The 25,865-nt window shown below is 43.2% G+C and overlaps 1 protein-coding gene across 2 annotated transcripts; it reads left to right on the forward strand.

Annotated features, from left to right (window-relative positions):
* On the forward strand, nucleotides 1–25,720 carry acss2 (acyl-CoA synthetase short chain family member 2). 2 transcript variants are annotated; one of them, XM_069659792.1, is made up of 19 exons: nucleotides 1–692; nucleotides 3,353–3,548; nucleotides 13,219–13,310; nucleotides 13,430–13,533; nucleotides 13,646–13,718; nucleotides 16,433–16,508; nucleotides 17,455–17,566; nucleotides 17,793–17,840; nucleotides 20,835–20,972; nucleotides 21,142–21,312; nucleotides 21,696–21,829; nucleotides 22,021–22,153; nucleotides 22,366–22,422; nucleotides 22,736–22,816; nucleotides 23,263–23,371; nucleotides 23,597–23,665; nucleotides 23,806–23,982; nucleotides 24,202–24,276; nucleotides 25,514–25,720. In XM_069659792.1, exons 1-19 carry the CDS (start codon nucleotides 566–568, stop codon nucleotides 25,639–25,641), a joined length of 2,100 nt encoding a protein of 699 aa, XP_069515893.1. In that variant the 5' UTR covers nucleotides 1–565; the 3' UTR covers nucleotides 25,642–25,720. The 2 variants fall into 2 exon arrangements, with proteins under 2 accessions (XP_069515893.1, XP_069515894.1); XM_069659793.1 differs by lacking the exon at nucleotides 17,793–17,840.
* Nucleotides 25,721–25,865: the final 145 nt, after the last annotated feature.

Raw genomic sequence — 25,865 nt, forward strand, 5'->3', positions numbered from 1 at the left:
CGGAACAGGCAACTGTCAGCGCTGGGACAAAAACAGTTCACCTTTAGCCTCCTGGACAGCATGAAACACTCTCTGCTGACTGAAAGGAAGCTTTTAATTTGACTTTAAAGAAGTCATTAACTCCGTAGAGCTTAAAAGGAAGGGCCTCGTGTCTCGTGTGCATTTCGCTCGTCTCCCTTCTTCTGGAGTGCGCTAGCTTAGCCTTTTAGCTTAGCAGGACACCCACTCACCCGTGTCCGTCCGTGCGGCACTTTACCGTCAGGAGGGAAGAGATTCTCTCGGAGGTGCACCAGAACTGACCTGGACTTTACATTACAACTACAACTGCACGGATTTGATCTAACCGCGACTTTTGCATGCGAAGATTGAAGAAAACAAGAACAAAATACATCCTGCAAAACAAGGAAGTCTGCATGAACTTTGCTGCTAGCCCGCTAGCTAGCACATAGCCTGACCTGCGGCTGCATTGCTTCATTGTGTTATCTATCACTATCTACCGGAAGCAGTCTGGCGGTTTGCTTTCTTTTCTACTAACTTATAAAAGAGTGAAATACACGTATCAAAGATGATTCCGGACAAAGCGCCGAAGGAAAACGTCTTCCACGGGTCCGAGGACTTGAAAAAGGAGGCTCACATCCCCAGCTTTGAGAAATATAAAGAACTCTACTTGAAGTCCATAGAGAATCCCGAAGGTAAGTCTCCATTATGGCATCTTAGACAAGTATAGAGGAGTTAACTGTGCAGTACACCTGCCATATGTAATTTAACTGCAGCACCTGACTCGTTATTACAAGCTGGAATATAGACTTGAGTATACACCTCCTCCACACGTGTTTCAGCAGTGTCAAAGGTATGTGGGTTATTCACATATAACACTGATCTGTTTCTTACATCCGCACTTATCCGCAGGTTCATAGGAAGGAAAGTTCATACAGGTCATGTTGTCGCAAATATTGGATATTATTTAATCACCTCAAAAGTGACTTGGATAATTTATTGAGAGATAATTGTGGCGGTTAAATACATCGCCACAAAACAAACTATAAAGCCTATGTAATGATTATTCCTCTGAAATTCTGTATTAATAATTAGGCAACTTTTAGGCCAACTTTATTTCAATGAGTCTGTCCTGTAATGAATCCTTAAGTCTATTAAGGATGGACAACAGAAGGAAATGCTTATTGCAAGTTCCCAGTGGCCAATATGATTATTGAAAAGTATTATTTGTTTGATTATTCTTTAGTTTCCAAAGACAATTGTGACGTAAAAAAAGAAAAAGCAGCAAATCCTTTCACTCTGAGATCAGGACTTTTTCCCAAAAGTTACATTTCTATGATGAATGATTAATTTTCATGTTGTGACAGTGTTATTAGATGGTGTAACTTATGACAAAGAAACACAGTTAATTGATTAGTCAGTGGAGAAGTTATTTCAACCTGTGTCATAAAAGATACAGACAGCGCGCACTGAAAGGGTTAGTTTGTTGTTTCCTGGTAATAAGGAAGCACCTCTGCTGTGACTTTTGGGTGGGACACGCGGCTGCTGAACTTACCAGGCAGAAAGCGGGAGAAGTTGAATCAGTGCAGCTTTTGTTAATCATTCAGGTCACGTCCTGTTAAAGAGTGGAGGCTTTGGAAAACACATCTGAGTGCAACAAGAGAGACAATCATGCAGGTCTCTCCTGCAGGTGGAGGCTGTGCTCAGAGCTCTCACTTTAATTCCATCCTGCTTCATCAGGAAGAAGTATTGCTGTTAGGTCAGTAAGTTAGTAATAACGCTGTGTTTATAAAAGTCTCCTAAAGAAACCTTTGATTTTAACGAGGAGGTAAAGTTGCAACAAGAAGATGATTAACCACCTGCAGCAAACAGATGATGTTTAACCACAGTGTTGGCAGTTAGTCTTTTCTATCTTTTTTGTACAGTCAGCAGCTTTATATTCGTCTAACATGAGATGCAAAAGCAACTGTTTTAATAATCCATTAAACTTTAATAACAACAATTGAAAAAAAACTTTATTTCATTCAAGCACTTTTCAAAAACAAGCTAGAAAATAAAAGTAGAATTGATACATTAAGTGTGACAAGCGAGGTATGAATGACTGAAACAGTCAAAACAAAGTCAAATGTAAAAACAAACTTGTCAAAAGGACATTTTGAGAGACTGCATTTTTAAAGAATCTTCTCCAGCAGGTTGTTCGTTAGCGGGCTCAGTTTTGAGACTTGACCTAGGTGTTACTAACTGACCTCTGCTGGAGGATCTCAGGCTGCATTCAGGCTCTAAATGAATTCAGTAATTCAGTGATATAATCAGGGGTCGACCCACAAGGTGCTTTACAAAGTCTAACCAGTGTATAGATGCTGCTTCTGTTTTTGGATGCATTTCTTTGAGTCTGCTTTGATTTTTGCTCGGTCAAAACAAGAAAGTCAACAATATCCTGCATTTCACCTGATAACTCAACGGTTTAAAGAAACATCCCAGGACTCGCAGGGATGCATCCCCACTAATGTTTCCTGAGGACATTGGGTGTTTCGGCTCTCACAACATCAGACACCCTCACTCAGGGCTTGTGTCCTGGCAGCATTGGCCCACAGTTCAGACCTCCTGATCCAAAGTCACCTAGATGCTCTCTCTGCAGATCTCTGAACATCTGGCCTCAGTGAAGTTAATAGTGGTCCCCTTTTTTAGATAATTTTTTGGGGGGTTTTGCCTTTATTGACAGGACAGCTGAAGAGAGACAGGACATGTGGGGAGAAAGGGGGAGTGGGGGATGACATGCACCAAATCGTCGGCAGACCGGGAGTTGAAACTGCAATCAGTGCGAGGAGGACTGTAGCCTCTGTATGTGGGGCGCCTGCTCTACCGACTGAGCTGAACCAGCGCCCGACAGAGTGTCCTTTCATAAGAATAAAAGTTAGCTCTAGCCTTAGTGTGTTTGTTGTGAGTTAATGGAAGACTTGACCCAACAGAAAATCAGTTCACAAGACTCATGATCATTTAAATATTTAGTGATTACGCTCCCTCGAATGCAAGAGGGTGATTCTGGTGATTTTTGTTGGACATATGTTGTGATCTTTCGTTCATTGATTAATTAAGAACATGATGCAAAGTTTGATCCTTAAAAGAGAAGGCTAAACTGTTAGCTGCGGCCGAACTGTGACTTCATGGAACGTGCTGCAGTCGTCAGACGTGTCTGTCAAATGTGTCGCACAACGTGAGATTATTTATTATTTATTTAATCTATTCATGAGTACGAGAAAACAGCAGACTTGTATGACTTCACAAACGTGTCTGAAAGCCGCCGCCGCTTCTTCCAAGTGTGATTTACGATCATGTTAATCCTCCTGTCCTGCAGAGTTCTGGGGGGACATCGCCAAAGATTTCTTCTGGAAGACAAAACACTCGGGTCAGTTCCTCGACTACAACTTCGACGTGACCAAAGGAGAAATATTCATCAAGTGTATGGAGGGAGCCACCACCAACATCTGCTACAACCTGCTCGACCGCAACGTCCACGAGAGGAAACTCGGCGACAAAGTGGCCTTCTACTGGTGAGTGTCAGGCCGTGTGCGTGTGTGTGTGTGCGTGTGTGCGCGCACAGTCACCTCCAGTCCTGTGGTTGAACACTCGTGTTTTGACTACAAACAGAGTGCTTGTTAGAGCGAGCGTGTGGTTATGAAGCTGTGTTTTTATAACATGTCGGCTCCACTGGGTTGTGTTTCACTTTGCTCTTCATCTTCACGTCTTTCATTTATTTGCACAGATTTTAATTTTAACTAAGAAAACGAAGATGAGTGTAAAATTGCGAGAGAGGACGATAAAGCCGGAGGAGAGAAGAAAAGGACTGGTGAAGGGAGAGAGAGAGAGAGAGAGACAAAGGAGGGAGGACGAAGAAGCTCCATTCATTAGATCGGTTGCTATTCAATCCTGCTATTGTGTTCGCAGAGGCGACCCCCTCACAAAGACACACACACACACACACACACACACACACACACACACACACACACACACACCAGCAAGAACCAGAGAGGAGGCTTTAAATCATCCCTCAATGAACCTCTCTAAACACATTTTCTCAAACCCAACACACACACACACACACACACACACACACACACACACACACACACACACACACACACACACACACACACACACACAGAAAGCACAAAAATATTAAGATCAGTTAGTCAGTTGGAAAATCAATATTTAGTTTGTATTGAGAGTTTTCAAGAGAACATGAAGCACCTGACAGTCACAGAGCGGGCAGGTACTTCCTGTTGCATCAGAGGTCATTTCTGCGGAGTAGTCTCAGCGATGTGAGGAGTTTATTTCGTGCAGGATCACTCTCCTGTTATTCTCTCTCTTTTCCTTTATGGACTCGTATCTGCTCACATTTCATGTCTCACTGCCTCGTCTCTTTCCCTTCGCTGACTCTTCTTTTAAAAAACACAAAAGCCTCTCGTCTCCGTCTGCAGCATCGCTTCTCTTCATCATCGCACTCTCCTCCCTCACACGCGTCCTCTCTGCCTCTTCTTGCTCTCTCCTCTCTCTTTGTGTCACTCGCCTCCGGTCCCTGATGTGTCCTGATGTGGATGGTGAAGCCACAGAGAGGAGAGAGGAGACTGAAGTGAGGTTATCCAAGGAAACAAGGGATGAAAGGAGCAGAAAGTGCGTCCTTCTGACTGCTTTTTTTTGATCAGACGACTTTTATCTCCAGGGAAGTCTCTGAAAAGTACCTGAAAAGTTTAGTCCGGAGTTAGCACAGCTGCAACGAAAGAAGAGTTACTAGAGTTATTATCGTTTAATGACTTTCTCTATCAATCCATTTATTGTAACATTAAGTGTAAAGGTTTTACCACAGTTTCCTTTCCCCCGAGGTGCTAAAGCAAAACACTGAGCTGAATTAACAAGCAAATAATCACGTTTTGCAGCGCGAGAAGCGACCGTGTGTTCACATCAAAGTGAAGTCCAGATGTGTCTGCTAAATAAACGCTGTCGTCTCTGGGTTCATTCCATCCCCCGGGGGAGCGCCCGTTCATCTGTCTGTGCTGAGTCTCAGTTTCACTGTAAGTAGTAAGTTACCGCTTTCCCACTGAAATTAGCATGTTGACGCCGGTTTTTCAGACCCAGGAACACCCGCTAATAGATTGTCTCTTTTCCCATGGCTAGTGAAGTATCCTCCTGCCGGTCTCTTTTCTGCTGCGTCACTGTCTGACGTCACAAACACGCCGGAGACGGGGTTAGTAAACGGTGAAGATGTTACGGTGGTTATGTCTTTATTGTATCTGTTACTCATTCAGCCTGTTTCAACAAATTTGGAACGAAGTTCGAGCGCTGCTCGGACAGAGGCGGGCAGAATTTATAGCTGAGATGACGAGGACGCACAGAAGTTACAGAGTATAGCATCGCGCCGGAAAGGGGGCGGAGATTAGCGTGCCGAGTCGGGTTTTGTGTTCCCATCATCCCAACATCATGATGCAGATTAGGAACAAGTCAGCATGAAGCTTTGTCAGGTCTGTCCTCAAGAGGAGAAGAACACTACTTTAACATGACAAGTTTGTTGAACCGACTTCCATCATTTATGATGCATTCAAGGAAGTCGGGAAACCTAAACGCTGAGCGGCTTTCCTGACACAGCGTCAAGCGAATGTGTCTCAGGTTGTAAGCTGTTAGCCTGCAGACGTCTGTTTATAGAGATCAATAAGAAGCTACATCATTGTCAGATGACGCTGATGGGAGCCGGGATGTCTTTACAGCGGATTCAACCCGCCTGCTTTTGCTCTCCTCATGGACTGTTCTTCCTGCATACGCCGCAGCCTGCTGATACATGATTGGTCGGACTACAAGCGTAGTTCAAACAGAAACCAGAACACTTGCTATCCCTAAAACAATCGTCCCTGCCTACAGATTCTACATTTCTATGACGACCTCCTTTTCAACACTAATTATTTCGAAAAAGACCAAATCTTGTTTTTATAAGAAAAAAAAGTATTTTACCTTTTAAATTAAACTTTTCCGTATCTTTTAGATTAAACTGTCACATTTAAATTACATTAAATGTCAAACTTTGAATAGATCATTAACTATCGAGGTGAGGTCTATTTATAGAGCGGTCCTGAAACAGCTGGATGACGGCTCTGGTAACAGGCACTTTGTCTCTGTTTATTTAAAGACCCGGCGCAGCAGCCAGCAGAGCTTGGCTGACCTTGTTCTAAGAGACATTAACATGCAGATCAGCCTCGTAACACTCCTCTGACCGATCAGACTGTTCAACCGGAGAGTGAAACATGCCCGAAGGAAGGAAGCATTCATACTGCACAGGCAGGGACAGACTTTTAAATGCATTTTGTTCGGTTCGAGTATTTACAGGAAGGTAATCTTATTTAGTGAACACTCAATTATTTAAAATCTCAAAAAACTGTAGCTGTACTTTTGGAATAGATCATTTTAAAATGTTGACAGGATGCATTTAGTTTATTTTAGTTAAAAGAAAATAAACTAAAGAGCCATGTTGACTCAGATACAATGCTGACACTGTTTGACCGAGGCCTGGAGGATGTTCAGTCCCAGCGGAAGCCGTCCAAGTGACGGGGACACCATCAGTAGCATTCACTATGGAGTTAGAATTTCAAAATAAAAGCATGCAGGCAGCTGTCTCTCCTCTGCTGCTGCTGCTTTAACTCCTTGATCCTTTGGTCCTCATCACAGAGATCTTTATGTTTACTGTCTTCACTTTGTTGAATCTTCTAACAGGCTGGTTTATTTTTAATGATGTCCGTGAAACAAAAGGAAGTGTGTCAGAGATTTCCTCCCTGCTGCCATTTTAACCACACAGTGTGAAAATCTCATAACATTTCCAGATATGATAGCTGGGGGAAGAAACACGTCTGTTGATGACCTTGTGTTTGTTTCAGTGTGCGAACATGTTGGACCTGCATGTTCAATGTTCAGTAACAGAACAAGATTTTATCTTTTAAAGCAACAAGCTCAAACTTTTCCTGTAAATAAATGTCTGTAGACTTACTCTATCTATCTCTGAATGAGGTGACACAATGGTGACTGAGCCTGTGGATCACTGATGAAAGTATATAGTACTATTACAGACTGGCTGTCTGTGGCGACGCCCAGTTAGTGACGCGTTTTCCATCATCCAGCAGTGGTTGGTCTGCCAGAGAGGGTAGGCGGAGCTAAGCGGCTGCTTTTCCGCTCTCTGCAAGTGTTGCGAGTAAACAGTAATCTACTATGGCTGAACAAACAAAGAAAAGATGGATGACTACAGATACAACTTCAACAAGAAGTGAAAATCCAAAGAAGAAGAAGAAACAAACTCGACGCTCAGATGAAGCAAACATTTTTAAGAAAAAGGCCCGGCCGATAATCGGTATATCCCTAGTGTTAACATTTCCGAGGACATTTCTTTCATCATTTGTGCGTACGCATGGTCTGAGGGAGTTCTAAATTTGTTTGCAGAGTACGAAGAAATTTAGGTTAGAACAAATTGATGAATCCAAGATTTGTGCGTCAAACGTGCGTACGCACTGTTCGTAAATGAGGCCCATTGACCTTGCTAATCAGACTTCTTATGTTTGGCTTGTTCAATCTGCCAACGTATATTTTGTCTTTGTCTTTACATTTTTTTTTGTCAAATCAAGCTGTAAAATAAGTAAAAGTTTTGTGTGCACTAGTTTCAGCTAGAATCACTGAGAGAAATGACCTAGTTTGTTCTTATCAGAGCTGATTAGTCAAGAGTTTATTAACCATGTGAACATTTCCAGTCTTTCATACCTAAAACATGCGTAATATAAACCACATTAGAGTGACTCTCTGATTCCAGGAAGTCTGTTCAATAATCAAATGTAGCGGGCTTCTTCTCCAGAAAACAAGGTTAGAGTCACTTCTTTATATAAATGTGAAACATAGATATTAGAGAATGAGCTGGAACACGTCTGAACATTAATATGTAGAGGCAGTTTAACACCGCGACAAATACTGGAACGGTTCACTTTGGCCTGCTTCCAAGTTACTCTGTCAGACAGTTTAAATTGTTTCCACACAGGTTGGAAGCCTGAGCTAAATGTAAACACACACACACACACACACACACACACACACACACACACACACACACACACACACCTCAGCTCAGATACTGTGTTGGAGACGAATCTGAATGTTGGATCTTCACTGTTGTGTCAGAGATTCTGTGAATGCAACTCCCATCAGCTGTCAGTGCCAAGTGGGTCACAGAGACCTTTCAGCTATGTGCGCTCCCCTCCTACCAACAACACACACACACACACACACACACACACACACACACACACACACACACACACACAGTTTACTGGAAAACGTACAGACACAGTGCGCACTATTGAGAAACTCCTCTGGCATCCACACACACTCTGTTTTCTGCTGTTATTGGATCATTTCTCTACTTCAGAGTTATAAGAACATTCTGTCAGATGTTTTGCAACTCTTGTTTTTACAGTTCATTTTGTGCTGGAAGCCAGAGGAAGGCGTGGTCGACGCATATGTGTGTGTGTGTGTTTTTAATGCATGTATCTGGCACAAGTGGTTACGGAAAAAACGAGCGAATGTGCTGAGAAACACACACATACAGGACAAACGTGACCCGTCTGACGGTCCTTCCTCTACGTTTCACTGCTCGTTAGAGGCACCATGTGAAGCAATGTACGCGGATTCATCACTTTAATTCCCAACGTGTGAAAAGAGTACATCATTGCTTTAAACAATCGGATGTTCCACCCTTTTATATAAAAAGATTTGCCAGTAAAATCTGAAGTTTGTGTTGTTCATGCGAGCTCCAGAGCGCCTCGCCTCCTCTCAGCTCCAGCCCTGCACCAGTAGTGTGCAGCGTTAGCTGGAGATGGAGTCAGCTGATGTCAACAGACATCTATAGCAGTCTGCGTGATGAAACAGGAATGTGACTGACTTTGGGGGTAAAACTACGCTCAACGCTGGCATGGCTCCCGATTAATGGAGGGTGCCATTCGGGTTTTTTAGCTAACATAAGCTAGCTAAAACACCTTGCTAATTGCTAGCTTTCTTACATGGCAATATGCTACCTTAAGTGGATATTGTCGGCTAATTCATACAGACTCCTGGCACCTGGTCTGGCAGGCCAGTTGGCCAGCTTAAAGTCCACAAATGAGTTTATCAGCCAACAAAGTGGAACACACTCCATCAATGAAACAAAGTTAGCGAGCTGGCTTCACTTAGCTCGCTTCATCACTTACGCTATCCCAAGTTGGAGTGCAACAATTGGTCGACATTGTCGCCAAAATCGATTTGCTGCCAACGAGTTTAAATGGCGGTAATTTGTTGGTTATGTCATAGTGCGTTTTTCGTACAGTGTGCGGACATAACATCGTTTTCCGTAGCTGAGTTGCTGAGGGGTGAGCCATCTCACATCCTCACTATCTCTGCTGAGAGTTGCTCATGCAAAACATCGATCGACATGTCGGCGGCCGATGCAACAACATCGCGTCCTAAAACTTGTAAAGTGTGGGAGCATGTGAGCCTCAGCGCTGCAGAGGAAAGCATCGCCTGCAGGATCTGTGAAGAGGAGCTTTACAAGGAGAAGTTAGCACACGCTGAAAAGAACATCGTACTACATTTAAAGCTGATGGCTAACCATTAAGTCACTGTGCAATTCATTATCCGACTAGTCGATTAAATAATCAATATCAATAATCTACCTTTAAAATAGTCGTTGGTTGCAGCCCTCATCCCAAGCAAAATGATATATAATGAATACGTTGGTTGTCTAGCTTGACAAATGACTTGAGCTGCTGACTCGATGCATGATGCTAACCTCTGCATGATGACAGTGTGGATATGAGCCAATGATAAATGATCATGCTGACGCTACACAGCAAAGGTATGAAACGAAAGCGATGCCGGTAAATCCTTTTCAGTTTTGTGTAGATCGTGTCACTATTTCAGCAAACGACCAGGATACTCGCTCACGCTAATGGACTGCTAGCAACAGGATGCTGTGTGGTTCATGTTGTGGCTAATCTTAATAACAGACTTACGTTTGGTTACATTCTCTCACTCAGTCACAGAAAAGGTTTCCTCATTATTTCTACACAGCTTGTCATTAGTGTCCTTCTTCTCTCCGTTTGTTCTGTTGGACTGAATCAACAGAACAGTGTAGAAATGTAAACCTTTGTTTTACTGTGGTAGATACAAAAACTGAGAACGTAATAAAACTTGTTCAGGACATGTTCGAGCTCGTCTAACTGAATGCTGCTCGTTTGTTAATCTGTAGCAAATGTCACACTGTTTATTTGTGCTGTCTTTTACGGGCTGTGAGGTCGACGTGTCGTCAGTTGAATTACTCCTGCCTGTCACAGATTTACTCCTCGTGGTGCATTTAAAGCTGGACTTCCTGCTCTCTAAGGCTCTTAAGTTTGCTCTCTTCTCCTTTTCTTTCATTTGTGGTTTCCCCCTCTGGATGCACTCTCATCTCTCTTCTACTGACAAACGTCTCTTACATGTCGTCATGCGTCCATCTCCTACCTGAACTCTTGCCCTCAGGTGCACTCAAACTTCTGATGTTGCACTGTGTCCTAGTTTCAAAGCAAACATACGTTTTGTTTTTTAAGGAAGCTTGTTAACTGCACAACTCACAGCTGCAAAAGATTTAAACTAATATGTGCAACGTCTGGAAGTCCCGGGAGAACAACAAGTTTAGGTTTCAAATCTCTTTCAAATTGAGACCATCATATTTCACATTTTTTATATAATGAAACCATAAATCAATTAACAAATGTATCTTAACCATAAGGATGCAACTGATGACTATTTTCTCACATTTCTGATCCTGAAATGTCAGAAAACCACAAATCTAAATGTTTACCGAGCTGCCCAAACGGCTACGCAATTTTTTTATCACTCATGAGCTAAAGGAAACATGATATAAAAATGGAAATAATCAGCTGTTGGAATCCTTCCCTACAGTAAGCAGCAGCAGTGCTGTATGCACATGTCTTGCCTGACTTAAGACATACTGTATAGTAACCCTCAAATCTGTAAAATGCGTCAGACTTTAAATTGTTTTAAAGAGAAAACATGAGGAATGCAGGTGGTCGACATGAGCTTCCTCTGCTGGGCGTCTGAGCTCAGACATCCGGAGAGAGCTCGGAGGAGAGCCGCTACTCCCTCACATCTAAAGGAGCCAGCTGAGGGGGTATCTGATCAGGATGCCTCCTGTGCGCCTCCCTGTGGAAATTTTCCAAACCCGTCCAACTGGGAGGAGACCCCGGGGCAGACCCAGAGCTCGCTGGTGGGATTATAAATCCCACCTGGCCTGGGAACGCCTCGGGATTCCCCAGGAGGAGCTGGAAAATGTTGCTCGGGAGAGGGACGCCTGCCTTACTTAGTCTGCTGCCAGCGCGACCCGGCCCCGGATAGGCAGAAGAAAATAGATGGATGGATTTATATTGCTTGAAAAAGTATTATTAGAAAAATATTCTACAATTCATAAATGAGAGGAGTACAGTAGATGTTTTTGTTGTTGTGATATCACTGAGTCACACATTTATAGAGTGTATTTAGGGGATCTCGGGGGTTAAAGACTGCAGCAGGACTGTATTTATTTGTCTTTAATATTTGGGAGCATAGCTCTGCAGCCTCCTTCCTGTTTGTCAGTCATGTTTTCAGTTTGCTGACCGTGATGCTCAGCGACGAGCCGGACGAGGCTCACTTAAGAACACGGCTGTAATTTAATAATCTGGAGAGGCAGAGCTGTCACAACTCATTCTCTTCTCTGTCTGCTCCCTGGACAGAGCTATTCATCTAAAAGTCTTCCTCCTACACATTCAGCCTGTGTGTGTGTGAGTGTGTGTGCATGTGTGTGTGCGTGCGTGTGTGCATGTGTGTGTGTGGAGGCCGGACTTGACCTCAGTGAAGCTTTTGCAAGCGTGCAGTTCCCTAAACGCCTATGATGATATTCAGTTGTGAAAAAGGGGAAAGTTGAGTCAAGTCATGTTTCACAATTTGGTGAAGTTTTACTGATGAACTGTTTGTTCTCTAACTGCTTTTTTAGACGTGGTCAGAGACACCGCACGGTTTGGTCACACTGGGCCCTGCATGTGCTCCAGTCTCCCTTTAAACAGATACACCACGTTAACACGGAGTCTTAAAGCCAGGGAGCAGATTTCGGTGTTTGAAGCGTCCTGTTTTAGTCCGAGTAGACTTGGTTAGGTACGCTTCAGGGAGCTTTGAGCTGTATGCAGGAAAACGTTCGTGTGGAGAGCAAAAGAGGCAGAAAACATCGACTGAAATGCAAACTGCAACACTTACCAGCTGCCGTCTCTTTATTAGGCTAGCTTTATTTAAATTAAACCGCTTGCTTTACAGTTATGTTTTCATATGGTTTAGTAGACTCTCTCTCTTTCCTCACTCTTAACTCCATTCTTGCAACTAAAGCTGATATAGTGACTTGAAATAATCACCAGCACACAGGACAGGAAGTCTATACCCAAACATCCAATATTAGTTATCTGAGTAACTGCCGGCTAGAACCGAAGCCCTGAAATCTTTGCTGCTGCCCCAGAAGCTAAATCAGTGTGGAGGTTCATCCGGTCGGTTCTGAGATGAGTTTTATTCTTCTGTTTTATATGTCTACATCATGTAAGTACAGAAACAAAATAATATCCCTCTGAGGATTAGATTCTGGAGATAAAACTATGAGTCCTTTTGATAAATATGACAGAAAATCAATGCTAGCTGTTTCGATTATTCACTTACCTAACGAATGTACGGGGCGTGCCAAAGGTCAAACTGCCAAATCAACCTCTAAGACGACGTTTGTTCTTCAGTCTGTCCAGTTTTTATCAGTTGATTCCATTTCTGTCACTTAGTCACCTTTGTGTTTTCATTGGTTGGGGAATTAGTTACCAAAGTTCCTGTTTTCAAACGTGCAAAAAAGTTAATTTAGTTTTAGTTTCGTTGTGAAAATGAGATCATTAACTCACATTTCCGTCATCGTTTTTGTTGACAAATTCAAACGCACAATAAGCCAGCAGCTTCAGGGTCTCTGCAGTCTCTGGACAGTTGTTCCTCCAGCCTTGAGGCCGGTGTGTGAATGTGTGTTTCCACCTGGAGAAACAAACGCATGTTCCTGTAAAGAGTTAACCTCTGATCTGTTTATAATCCTGTTGTTGTTGTTGTTGTGTATTTCAGGGAAGGTAACGAGCCGGGAGATGAGCTGACGGTGACCTACAGAGAGCTGCTGCAGAGGGTCTGCCAGTTTGCAAACGTCCTCAAGTCTCAGGGTAAAAACACCTGAGCTGCATTATACAACAGCTGTGTTTGTGAAGATGTAAACAAATGGATCCAGCTGCAGTAAAACACGAGTCATCTTCTGCTTTCTTCTTGTTTACTTCTGCATCAGGAGTGAAGAAGGGCGACCGCGTGTCCATCTACATGCCCATGGTGGTGGAGCTGGTCGTCGCCATGTTGGCCTGCGTCCGCATCGGAGCCGTCCACTCCATCGTGGTGAGTCTGAAATACGAGGTTTAATAAAAGGGATGCACGGTACATCGACACGCACATACATGGTGGATTTAATAAAGATAAGAGATGTTAATACTGTTGATGCTGTTTCCAGTTTGCAGGTTTCTCTGCTGAGTCTCTGTGTGAGAGGATCATTGACTCACAGTGTTCACTGCTCATCACAGCAGGTGGGTCTCACACAGAAACACTAACCTACAGGTTTCCATGAGAATATTTAGAAGGACTTTTGTGGTTGAGTGAAGGATTTTGAAAGGTTTTATTAAACATAAATGTAGTCTGATATGCCGATTCCTGTTTTTGGCAGATTGCTGGCACCGATGACGCGCACATTTCATCGTGCAACACCACATAAATGCATCGCTACATGCTGCTCTGTGTCTGATCTTGACCTCTAACCTTTCTGCATATTTGAGCCAAGTATTATTTGGTTTCACCCTTTACACACCATTTATCTGTAATATTGTACTTTCACACATTTTGCATCAAACTAAGACTTAAAATCAGGCTCTTTACCTGAATGTGGTGCATCATGGGTAATGTCAGTGTGTCTGTGGGAGTTGGGTGGATCGGGTGTCTCTGTGCAGCGTCTCTGTTCTGGGTGTCTGACTTGACGCTGGAGGACGGGGAGCAGCTCGTTCTTCCTCTCAGCCTTCACACGCTCATCACGCTGCACTTTGTGCTGTTTGTTAGTTAGTCGTGTTGCTTTGCGGCGCAGACGCAGGTTTCATGACCTCTCAGCTGATTATTGTTTCTTCTTAACATCACTTAAACCTGAAACACCTCCAAACAAGCGCTGACGAGACGTTTGAGGAGAACAGCTCTTCGTCTTCTGTTCCACACCTCTGACTTTTGTTTGTTGTTTACTCTTCCACTCTAAACTTTATTTAATATGTATATAAAAAACTTAACATGACATCTTTGCTCAGGTAAAATAACTCAATGGACTGTAGTACACTGAGAAGCACATGTGGATTAATCTACCGCTGAAAATAGTCTCAAAAAATGTGACCTCATTTACTCTTATTACCACCATTATTACATCTGAGACACGACGAGGAGGAAGAGGTTAATTGTCTTGCATAAAGGAGCCTTTGTAGGACTTGTGGTTGGTTCGGCTGTTGCATTGCACTGACGCCTCTCTCGGTTGAAACAAGGGGCTGAAGGAGCTGCTGGCTGGGACGAGGTGCTGAGTCGGACCAGTGATCAAAGTGTTATTAGCTGGATTAGAGTGTGGAGATATAATCCTGTTAATCCACTGGGTTACTGGCCTCTGGCTGGAGCCCAAACACACACACACACACACACACACACACACACACACACACACACACACACACACACACACACACACTTTTCTCATTCCTAGAAGTCCTGTAAGCTGATCGTAGAGAGCTTGGGGCCTCGTACTGACCAGCAAGGTCCTCTGACACTCAGACTCAGTAATGAAACTAAGTTTTCTTCCGGCCCTCGTTGAGTGTTACTGCTGTAGATAACGTTTATAAACTTTGATGCCGTGCTGTAACCTGTGCAGCTTCACATTCACAGACTTGTTAGTGATGAAGAATAGAAATGTATCGGACGGCTCTCACACAGAAAGAGCACAAAACAGCTCACTACTGAAGGTCGAGATTTAAGTCAATGATCAGTTAATTAGTGGATATTAAATAAATATATATATATATATATATAATAAAAACTCTGACGACACGTATGTTTTGTTTTTGCTAACGAGACGAGACGGGACTAAGATGTTAGTGCTGCTGTTGGACATTTAAAATACATATCTTCCCCCAATGTGCGTCTAATCCGTCTGTCAAAACACAAGCAATGCTTTCCTTGGAGGTAACGGGATCATGGAGGTGGTTAGGAACTTTCTCTGTTAACATATTTTCTTGAGAGAAAACGTTTTGACTAAAAGTAATGAGTAAAATGTTTTGAGTTGTCGTCGACTAAAACAAGACTAAAACTATGAAGGGTAAAAATGACGACATGTGACTAAAAATTATAATTTTTGTCTTAAAGATATCATCTCAAAGTTCTCAGTTCAGCACCTAAAAGGCAGCTGCAGGCGCATACGTCTCAGATAACCAGACGTCCACGGTCGGCTCCGGTTGTAACTCTTGATTTTCCTGGCTGACGGTCGCTTCCCTTTTCAGACTGTTTGCTTCATCTGAGCGTCGAGTTTGTTTCTTCTTCTTTGGATTTTCACTTCTTGTTGAAGTTGTATCTGTAGTCATCCATCTTTTCTTTGTTTGTTCAGCCATAGTAGATTACTGTTTACTCGCAACACTTGCAGAGAGCGGGAAAGCAGCCGCTTAGCTCCGCCTACCCTCTCTGGCAGACCAACCACTGCTGGCTGATGGAAAACGCGTCACTAACTGGGCGCTGCCACAGACACCCAGCCCATAATAACACTATAAACTGCAAATGCAAAGGCTTTCATCAGTGGGCCACAGGCTCAGTCACCATCGTGTTACCTCATTCAGAGATGGGAGACTTAACAACATTTATTTACATGAAAATCTTTGTCATTATATCTTCAAGGCTAAATCTGAAATAGCTGTTAAAATGAACACTGCAAAAAAGGGGCTAAATGCGTTTGCCTCCTGTTGGTGAAAGTCATGACCGCTCTGCGTGTGGCTAACAGAGACGTAACACTACGTGATTTTAGTGCTGATTCTTCATTCGCCAACAAAAGCCCCGGTTCAGAGAGGCAGTTAAAACAGAATGAAATCATTAAAGACAATAAAAATATCTGATCACAGAGTGTATCACGATCATCCAGCAGCTCATGTTAACAACCCTGCTCTCAATGTTTCAGCCCTGACCCTCTGTGTCACACATGTTGTTCATCTCTGCTCGTTGTGTCTCATTCCCTCAGATGGCTTCTATCGAGGAGATAAGCTGATCAACCTCAAGCTCTTAGCTGACGAAGCAATGCAGAAATGCAGAGACAAGTAAGCTGTCTAGACACACACACATTCACAAGCACACACACAGAAATGCAGCATCAAGTAGCTTGTATTTACACACAGATACTTGTACTTATTGTGTATTAGCGAGGACCCTCAGTGCTGTAATAAATCCCTGATCTGAACCTTTAAGTTGCATCATCCCCACCCTCACTGTAACTTGTAAACCAGTAGTTTAGCATCAGGTCTTTTACAGTTTCTCTCCATCGCACACAGACATACTGTATGTAAGCATGTTTTTGCGATCTAATTAAAAATAAGACCCCAGCCGCTCTGAGCCTAATAAAATAGAGCTGGATTCAGACGAGCTCTCTGCAGGTAAAGCATCTGCACTGTCTCTGAGTCTGTCTGAAAGGTTTAATTAGAGGAACAAATCTGATTTGTCGCAGGCTGAACAAAGACGTTCTGTCCGCTCAGCTGTTCTTACAGTAGACGCATCCTGCTGAAGCTAATGCGGAAGTGTCAGAAACCTGCATTCGTCTTAATGACCAGCAGGGGGCGGAAAGAGAAGTCGATTGTATAGAGAGGGATGGGTGTACTTCTCTCTTGATTTATTCCCTCAGTAAACATTTTCCTAACGAGATTATGGTCTCAGTCTCTCGTTTCAAGTCGTCTTCAACACAGCATGATGTTCATTTAGTCAGCGATGCTCCCATTTAGAGTCGCACAGACCGGAAAGCAGGGGAGGATTCAGGGCGGGGCTTCATTGTGATTGACAAGTCGAAGTCACAGGGACCTGTCAGCAAGGTTTGAAGGCATAGCAATGCTTTTCCACCTCTTCGTCCAAACCTGCTTTAAAAAACAAGATGGCGACAGCCGAAATGCCAAACTCAAGACTTCAAAACGGTCGCCCATTTTGCAAAATGAAAGACAGAAAGCAAACTGAACATATCCGTCATGTTTTACGCTCACTGGTTGTCTCTCTCTGCAGAGGCTTCCCAATGAAGAGGTGTGTAATGCTGAAGCACCTGTCCAAAGAAGCAGAGGAGACGTCTCTGGGCTCTCAGTCTCCTCCTGCCAAACGGGCCTGTCCTGATCTGCAGGTAAAACATCGTCTGTAAAACACATTCTTTCTGTCACTCTCTGTAGCATCAACATTCTTTCTTTTTTTCAAAATCCATCTTGAAAAACTCCTAAAACTTCTCTCAGTTTGATTTGACCTTGTGGACCCTGTTTTATTTCTGTGTTCTTTAATTTGAGTTTTTAAAGTAACCACTGCCCCGCATTAACTTCTCCTCCTTCCTCCTCCTCCTGTCCCGTCCCCTCCAGCAGGAGAAACAGACAGGCAGAGTAAAGAAAACACGTCCTGTTCCACAGGTATTTTCATACCCTCTTCCCTCCACTAAGCCCTCATAACACCTTTGGTTTGGTTTGGTTTGGCAAAGGGGAATTTCACCTAAGAGCAGAATTTAATTTCACTGCTGTCGGGTAAAAACAACAAAGTAACGAGGAAAACCTGCATTATAATTATTATGGTGATTTGCACATAAATTGATGACTCTATATGAATTTATCTATTTAATAAAACACTGACAAACTATTGCTGACTTATTGTTTTACCCAGCAACAGCAGTTTGTTATTCCTGTGTCTTTCACAGTTTAAATTAACATCTGTCAACATGGAAAAAACGATAGTTCAGATGGACTTGATTGTAAGATTTTATGCTGCAGGCTTTGCACATTCAAAATTTAGACCAACATTTACACAAAACTGAACATTTACGTTACTTAGCTGTGAGTTTATAGACAGAAAATTTGCCCTATAACAGATGATCAGGTGTTTCTCATGCTCTCAGATGTTTGCTGGACTTTCACAGGAATAACATGTAAATTCTCTGTCAGGGTGGAATTTGGATTAACACTGTTTTCTCTCTTTGTGTATTTGTTGTGAAAACACTCTTGTACACTTTCTACCTTCGACTGCCCTCTTGGTGGAGTGAGCACCTTTAAAAATGAAGTGCACAACTCTAAGCGACCTGTGTGTTGTTTCTCTAGTCCACTTCTACATTGCAGTCACACCACAGCGCCGTTATGCCGCCTTTGCCATTTTACACTGGACCAAGTCACGCTGGCGTAAGGCCGCCCCAGTGTTCTTTTTTACCCTGCGCTCAGGCAACGTTTTTTCACTGACTATTTGAAGATGTCGAATAAACCTTTATGTTTAGACCAGATTTCACCTGCGTCTGTCACAATTCATCACACATTCACGCACATATTGACGGCAATTTAAAGTCACATAGCCGCTAAAACGATTGAATAAAGGAGCAGTACATCACAGTCACCGACGCAATTTTTTTTGCATACATGGGTGGAGTTGGACGCAAGACTTGCACTCATCACTGTCGGCCACCGGGGTCTCTTGAGACTATCACCCTTTTTACTCTGCGGTTCCGCTTCAGCGCCATAACGAAAATCCGCCAACATGCAGCCTTTGACATTTTACAGTTGACCAAGCAGCTGGCGTGAAGCCGCCCCAGTGTGTGTTTTTACAGCGTTCAGCGTTGCGGAAGCAAAACGTGCGCGAGGTGTAAACAAACAGCGCATGCTTCAACTATTCACACGCGGCACAATGTTCTGCGCTGCCGACTCCGCTGTTTACACAGACGCGGTTTCACCGCTGTTACTACCTCCGATGCCGGCTCAGAGGCGTAACGACTTTGCCCCACCATTCCGCCTCCGTGCGTTTTACATATAGGACGGAAAGTAAGAGAGGCGTAATAATCCTGCCTTGAGGTGGCAGTGTATTTCCCGTCAGGTATTAAAGAACTGTGCCAGGGCTCGTTCTGCCTTCGTATTCAGAGCTGCGCAGCCGAAGTCCCTGCACATGCTCAGTCTTCTATTTTCTTCTTCTGTGTTGAATGTTTCAAACCGCTCCCTGTACGATGGCTCTGAACCTTATTTATACAGTCTATGCTCTGAACACTGTTTTCTGACACGTTGATGTGATAACTGTATTTTAGCCGGTTGAAATGAGGTCTCACCCTGTTTTCAACCAAATTTCAACGTTGAAATCGCGGTTGGTGCTCACTGAGCTGTTACTGCGTCGGATGCCGACTCAGAGACGGAACGACTTCGCCCCACCATTCAGCCTCTGCGCGTTTTACATAACAGACGAGCCGTAACAGATGCGTAATAATCCCGCCGTGAACTGTGTGTGTAAAGGGACTTCTGACTAATGTTACTGCTATAACACTTCTCTCCTTAAATCTACAAGTCAGCAGGAATCAGGGGTCCGTTGTTGTGTATTTCTAGTTTGAATAAGAAAACTCAGGCCCCTACAGTTTAAACCTTTTCATTTTTCCGTTTCTCTTCTAAAAGACTTGAGTCAGTATTTCTTTTAGTGTTAATTCGAAAACTAGAAAATTAGCTGTCATAAAAATGATACTTGAGTATTTTTAAATGTCTGTCTAATACAATAGACATGTAATTATTTGTATTAACTTGTCACCCAGTTATGTATCACCCAAATTCCAACCGATTTCCTTCTTGCTTTTGACTCGATGCGGATACAAACAGACCCCTGATTCCTCCTCAGTAGCTTATCTTCTAAAGTTTCTTTTTCTGTCCTGTCCGTTTGCACACAAAGATTTAAAGATGGTGAAACGTCAGCTCTGTATGAGTTTCTCTTTAACCAACAGCATTACAGAGGATGTTTCTCTGTCTGAGTGATGTGGAGGGGATCAGACCTGGGTTGTTTTACTGTTTGATCTTGATTTTCTGTGGCTGATTGATTGTGTTTGCAAATGAGATTGATCTGAAAACTCTTCATCCATCACTCCATGTCAAACCGAAACACTCGCGTTAATTACAAAGAGGCTTTATTCTACGACGTCATCTTTAAGCCTATATGTCGTTCATCTTTCCCTTTCTCAACTGAAATCTTCATATACATCTTATCTTCTATCATTCTCTTAATCCAAAGATTTTTGACATGGCTACTAAAGATAATATTTCCCCAATCATTCCTAAACCTATACCCACATTTTACTTCATATTTTTGTTATAGTCGTATATAATCTCAAACAGTACGTGACCCAGCTGTGATTGACCCAAGAAGAATAAGTTACAACAAAACTTCTGATTGTAACTTTTCTAACAACTCTTTGTTCACTGTTTTTCACACACGGTGTTCTCACGTTTGATCCGTTTGTCAAACTAATTTTCTTTCGCTTTTCTTTCCTGCTTTAGATCGTAGAGGCATTTTGAATGTTTTTTAATTGATTAACAGCCGTTTTATTGATCATTTTGGGGACTTGTGTGTTCACTTGTCATGTTTGTAACTTGTGTTTGTGTGTGTGTGTCTGATCCCAGGTCCCCTGGAACCCAGAGGTGGATTTATGTTGGCACACTCTGCTACGTGGAGCCTCAGACGAGTGTGAACCTGAGTGGTGCGAGTCTGAAGATCCGCTCTTCATCCTCTACACCAGCGGCTCGACCGGCAAACCAAAGGTACATTCAATACGCACACGCACACACACACACACACACACACACACACTCTTTACAATCAACCATTACAGCTGTGTTGTGATCAGGCCTTGTCCTGAAACATGACATTTAACCTCAACCGACAAATATATGTGTCTTTTTGAGTCTTCTGTTCTCGCCTCGTCTGCAGGGAGTTCTCCACACAGTCAGCGGCTACATGCTCTACACCGCCGCCACCTTCAAGCTGGTGTTTGACCACCAGCCCGACGACGTCTACTGGTGCACGGCCGACATCGGCTGGATCACCGGACACTCCTACATCACCTACGGCCCGCTGGCTAACGGGGCCAGCAGTGTGCTGGTGAGTGAGGCTGCAGGACGGAGGGATTGGTCTACTTCCTGTTTTTACAGACTTGGCTGTCGGTCGCGCTATTGTTACAAATCACAGTTGGTTTCTGATTTTATCCGTTATGGCCTGCAGCTAAAGGATACTGACAAATATAGTCACTGAAATACACCCAGCCACAAGTCAAATGTTACCTTCCTGCTTGTGTGCTTCTTCTTCTTCTCCTTCTTCTTCTTCTTCCTCTTGTGTTAGTATGAATCAAAGCTATTCCAGCTGAATTCAACGTGTTTTAAATGACACAACATGAGTCCCAGCCCTGAAATGTGATAATAAAATCTTTCTTTCACTCTGCCTGCTGATTTGGAACATATATTTATGTCTCTCTGTGTGTGTTTCAGTTTGAGGGCCTGCCTACTTATCCAGATGTAAGCCGCATGTGGGAGATTGTAGACAAATATCATGTGACCAAGTTCTACACAGCTCCAACCGCCATCAGGCTGCTGATGAAGTACGGCAGCGAGCCGGTGCAGAAGTGAGTCGTTCCCGATCGTCAAACCTCGACTTTCAGTGATGCTTGTGTAGCTTTTATTCAGGAAGTAAAAATATATGTGCATTTTACAAGCTGAAACCCCAACAGGAAGTGAAGCTGTGCATGTTTTGATGACATGAAGGTAAGACAGTTTTTGTGGTGGTCATGAATCCTCTTCTCTTGTCTCTCTGCAGGTATAAGCGAGAGTCTCTGAAGGTTTTGGGGACGGTGGGAGAGCCGATCAACCCTGAGGCCTGGCAGTGGTACTACAATGTGGTGGGAGAGAAGAGATGTCCGATAGTGGACACCTTCTGGCAGACAGAAACTGTAAGTCATAGTCATTATATATCCTTTTACCCACTGAGGAGCTTCCAGTGGTCTTTATTTTTATATTTAAACTTGCTCTTTAACCTACATTAGCTGTTATACAGTATTAGCAGTGCTGGCAGGCTGTGGGCTGTGCTGCCCCCTGCTGGACAGACAGTTTATTGACACCAGGTGTTATACATATTCTAACTGGATGTTTTCTGTCCTGTCAGGGTGGACATGTGTTGACTCCTCTACCTGCAGCCACACCCATGAAACCAGGATCTGCTGTGAGTAAATACAAACATGTAATGTTTATTAAGGTAGACAAGGCAGTTTCTCATTTATACAGAGATTTAAACGCATGAAAGGACAAAGTTTAAAAGACTTGATAAAATATGTGTGAACACATAAATTTGGAGCTTATACTGTTGTAAGTTGTAAAAATAAAACAGCTAGAAATGCAGAGTTAGGGCACAGTGTTAAAGTCTGTTTTATCCTGTGAAATCACAGCTAAGAAAACTGCAGAACTCTTTTCATTAAATTCATGATAATAAATACATTTTGTTCAGTGAAGAACTTCTGACATTTTCTGTCCTCCAGACGTTCCCGTTCTTTGGAGTGGTGCCGGCCATCTTGAATGAGTCAGGAGAGGAGCTGGAGGGGCCGAGTGAAGGATACCTGGTTAGTCTTCTTCTTCTTTAACTTCTACCTCTTGTTCTCCCTCGTAGTCTTCTTCATCTTCCTCTTGTTATTCTTCTTCGACTTCTTGTTCGACAACTTCTTCTTCTACTTCTTGTCCTTCCTCTTCTTTTACTACTTCTGCTACTTCTTCTACCTCTTGGTCTACCTCGCATTCTTCTTCATCTTTTTCTTCTTCTTCTTCTACCTCTTATTATTTTTGTCTTACTCCTTGCTTTTGTTCTTCTGCCTCGCGTTCTTCTTCTTCTACCTAAAAAAAGTAGTACAAGATAAGGAAGACATTCCTTATCTTGTACTACTTTTTTTCCCTCTTCTTCTTCTTCTCCTTCTCATAACTATATTATAACTCCTATTACTCTTATTACCAGTCATGAAAGGATCAGATCACATCATTTAGGTGTATGCTCTCTTCTTCTATTTCCCAACAGGTGTTCAAGCAGCCGTGGCCCGGTGTGATGAGGACGGTGTACGGAAACCATCAGAGGTTTGAAACCGTCTACTTCAAGAAGTTCCCAGGTTACTACGTCACAGGAGACGGTGAGAGACGAGATCCGGTTTGCCTCTGTGAAATACATAAGAACATCCTGTTTAAGTGTCCACCTCGTCAATCGTTCTTTATCTGCTACTTTAGACTGTTTCTTGTACTGTAGGCTCTTCTTATGATTTTATATTATCTCATACTGTCACTCATCTTTTTCTATATTACCTTTTTATTATCAAACTAGTTATTTGTTTTTACTTAACTGCTTTTTCAATTAACAGGTTGCCGAAGAGACAAGGACGGCTACTACTGGATAACAGGGAGGATAGACGACATGCTGAACGTCTCAGGTAAGTCAGAGGACGTACTCTCTCCTCTTGTGCTCTTGATTAAATGAACTTCATAATAAATATGGAATATTTACAGTCGTAGATCTTTTACCTCTTTAATCTCACCTCCTCTTCCCATTCGCCCTCTGTTTTGCCTCCAGGTCACTTGTTGAGTACAGCGGAGGTGGAGTCGGCTCTGGTGGAGCACGAGGCCGTCGCTGAGGCTGCTGTGGTGGGCAGACCTCATCCTGTCAAAGGAGAGAGTCTCTACTGCTTCGTAACCCTCACTGATGGAGTGACGTACAACCGCACCCTGGAGGCGGAGCTCAAAAAGCAAGGTGGGTTAACACGCCTGCTGGAAAGGTGTTTGGTGTTTACTCCCGTGTTAAAACTTTATTATTGTTAGAAACAGTTCTTAGATCATCACGGAACAACTGCAGTGTACACTCAGACCCAGTCCTTTTGGGGAACAGTACTTCATTGAGTTTTACAAACTGATAGAAAGAAAGATAGATTTATTGTAAGGCATTAATTTCTGCTTCATACGTTGTTTACAGTGCGGGAGAAGATTGGTGCCATCGCAACTCCAGACTACATCCAGGACGCTCCAGGACTGCCCAAGACCCGATCTGGTAAAGTTATCACTTTTACCGAAAGTTAAAACAAAAGAAATACGGCCGTCAGATTCCACGCTCATGATATTTCACCAATTCAAGCAAATGCCTCTCAACCCGGAGGGTGTTCTGTTTATTGTGAAGTTAAAAGCCACATCTAGAGGGCAGCATTACTTTATTTTTCCTTTAAAGTAAAAATGACCTTATTGGTCTGAATGTAAGACCATTTTTTTCCCCCTTGAAATACATCTGAAAAAGTGGGATCGTCTTATATTCAGGGTTTAGACCTTTAAATGCTGATATACGTTCACAACAGTAGACGGCGCCTCTTCTCTGTAAGGCGAGTGAACCCCTCATGACTGAGGCCAGCTGTCACTCACAGCTACAGAGCCAGGGGGATGAGAGACAGAGAGACACGGTGATCATCCGGAACAAATGGATTTAAAGACGGCCGAGTTTTCCAACAACTGAGGCGGAGTTATGATGCCAATTTTAAGATAATGGTTATGAATGCAGCAGAGACATTAAACAGCTGTCAAGCAGCCGAGAAATAAGGTGTCACAGAGCGTAGCGTCTGAAGATGGCGAGGCCACAAAGATCGTCTTGCATATCAACAGTCAGAGAAAATCGTACCGTGGTCCTCAAAGCGATCGCTTCTTAAAGACTGGACCAATACGGTACTACTGAGACCACACAGCTGTCCAGCATTACTGATAGACTGTACAGTGTGAATTCAAACAACTCTCCTCCTCACATTCAAACAAATGTTTGGACTTCTTATATAATCGACCCTAGCTCAGATATCCACCTGACTATCCTTTACTGTTCTGTGGCGAAGCAATGCAGTTATTTTAATGGTCTTCTTCTATCACTTACGATGTTTGCTCAAGGACTTTTTAGGTACACATTACTCCTCATCTTTCAGTGGGCATGAAATAACAATCAACATTTGTTGGAATTAAAATGTTTTGGCAGTAAGGACACTTGCTTCCTGTGAAAGTCAGCAAATTTACCACCAAAACCTCCTTTTAAGACAGAAACTCTCACAGTAGTTTTTTCTATTTTACCTTAAAAAATAAGAAAAGCTGCTCTCCAAATGTTGCCTTCAACCGTCCTCAGCTGCACTAAAAGCAAACTGTGGGTTTGAATTACTTTGTTCAACTCAAACAGGTGTACAACTTTATTTTTCTCATCTTGAAATCTTGAAAAAATGAGCTTTTGCTCGATCATCACACCTGCTGTTGGCTCTTTTAAGGTAAGATCATGCGACGGCTGCTCCGCAAAATCGCCTGTGACGAGCGAGACTTGGGCGACGTCTCCACGCTGGCCGACTCCTCTGTGATCGAGCAGCTGTTCCAGAACAGACGCTGCACCGCTGTGTGACCGCCTCAGGGATCGTCGCAGTGAGGCTCCGACTGCAGCCGCATGCCTGTGGCCACAGACCCAACCAGGGAAGAGGAAGACGAGGAGGAGGAGGAGGAGGAGGAGGAGGAGGAGGAGGAGGAGGAGGAGGAGGAGGAGAAGGAGGAGAAATACGTGAACTTGGTCTTGTCCATGAAACAACCTTTAGCTCCTGATGAGTATTAGTAGTATGCAGCAGAGGCTTT

This window comes from Semicossyphus pulcher, unplaced genomic scaffold (assembly GCF_022749685.1).
Source record: "Semicossyphus pulcher isolate SPU_LCO1_2020_fin unplaced genomic scaffold, fSemPul1.0.p SCAF_13, whole genome shotgun sequence".
In the NCBI taxonomy this organism is placed as follows: Eukaryota; Metazoa; Chordata; class Actinopteri; order Labriformes; family Labridae; genus Semicossyphus; species Semicossyphus pulcher.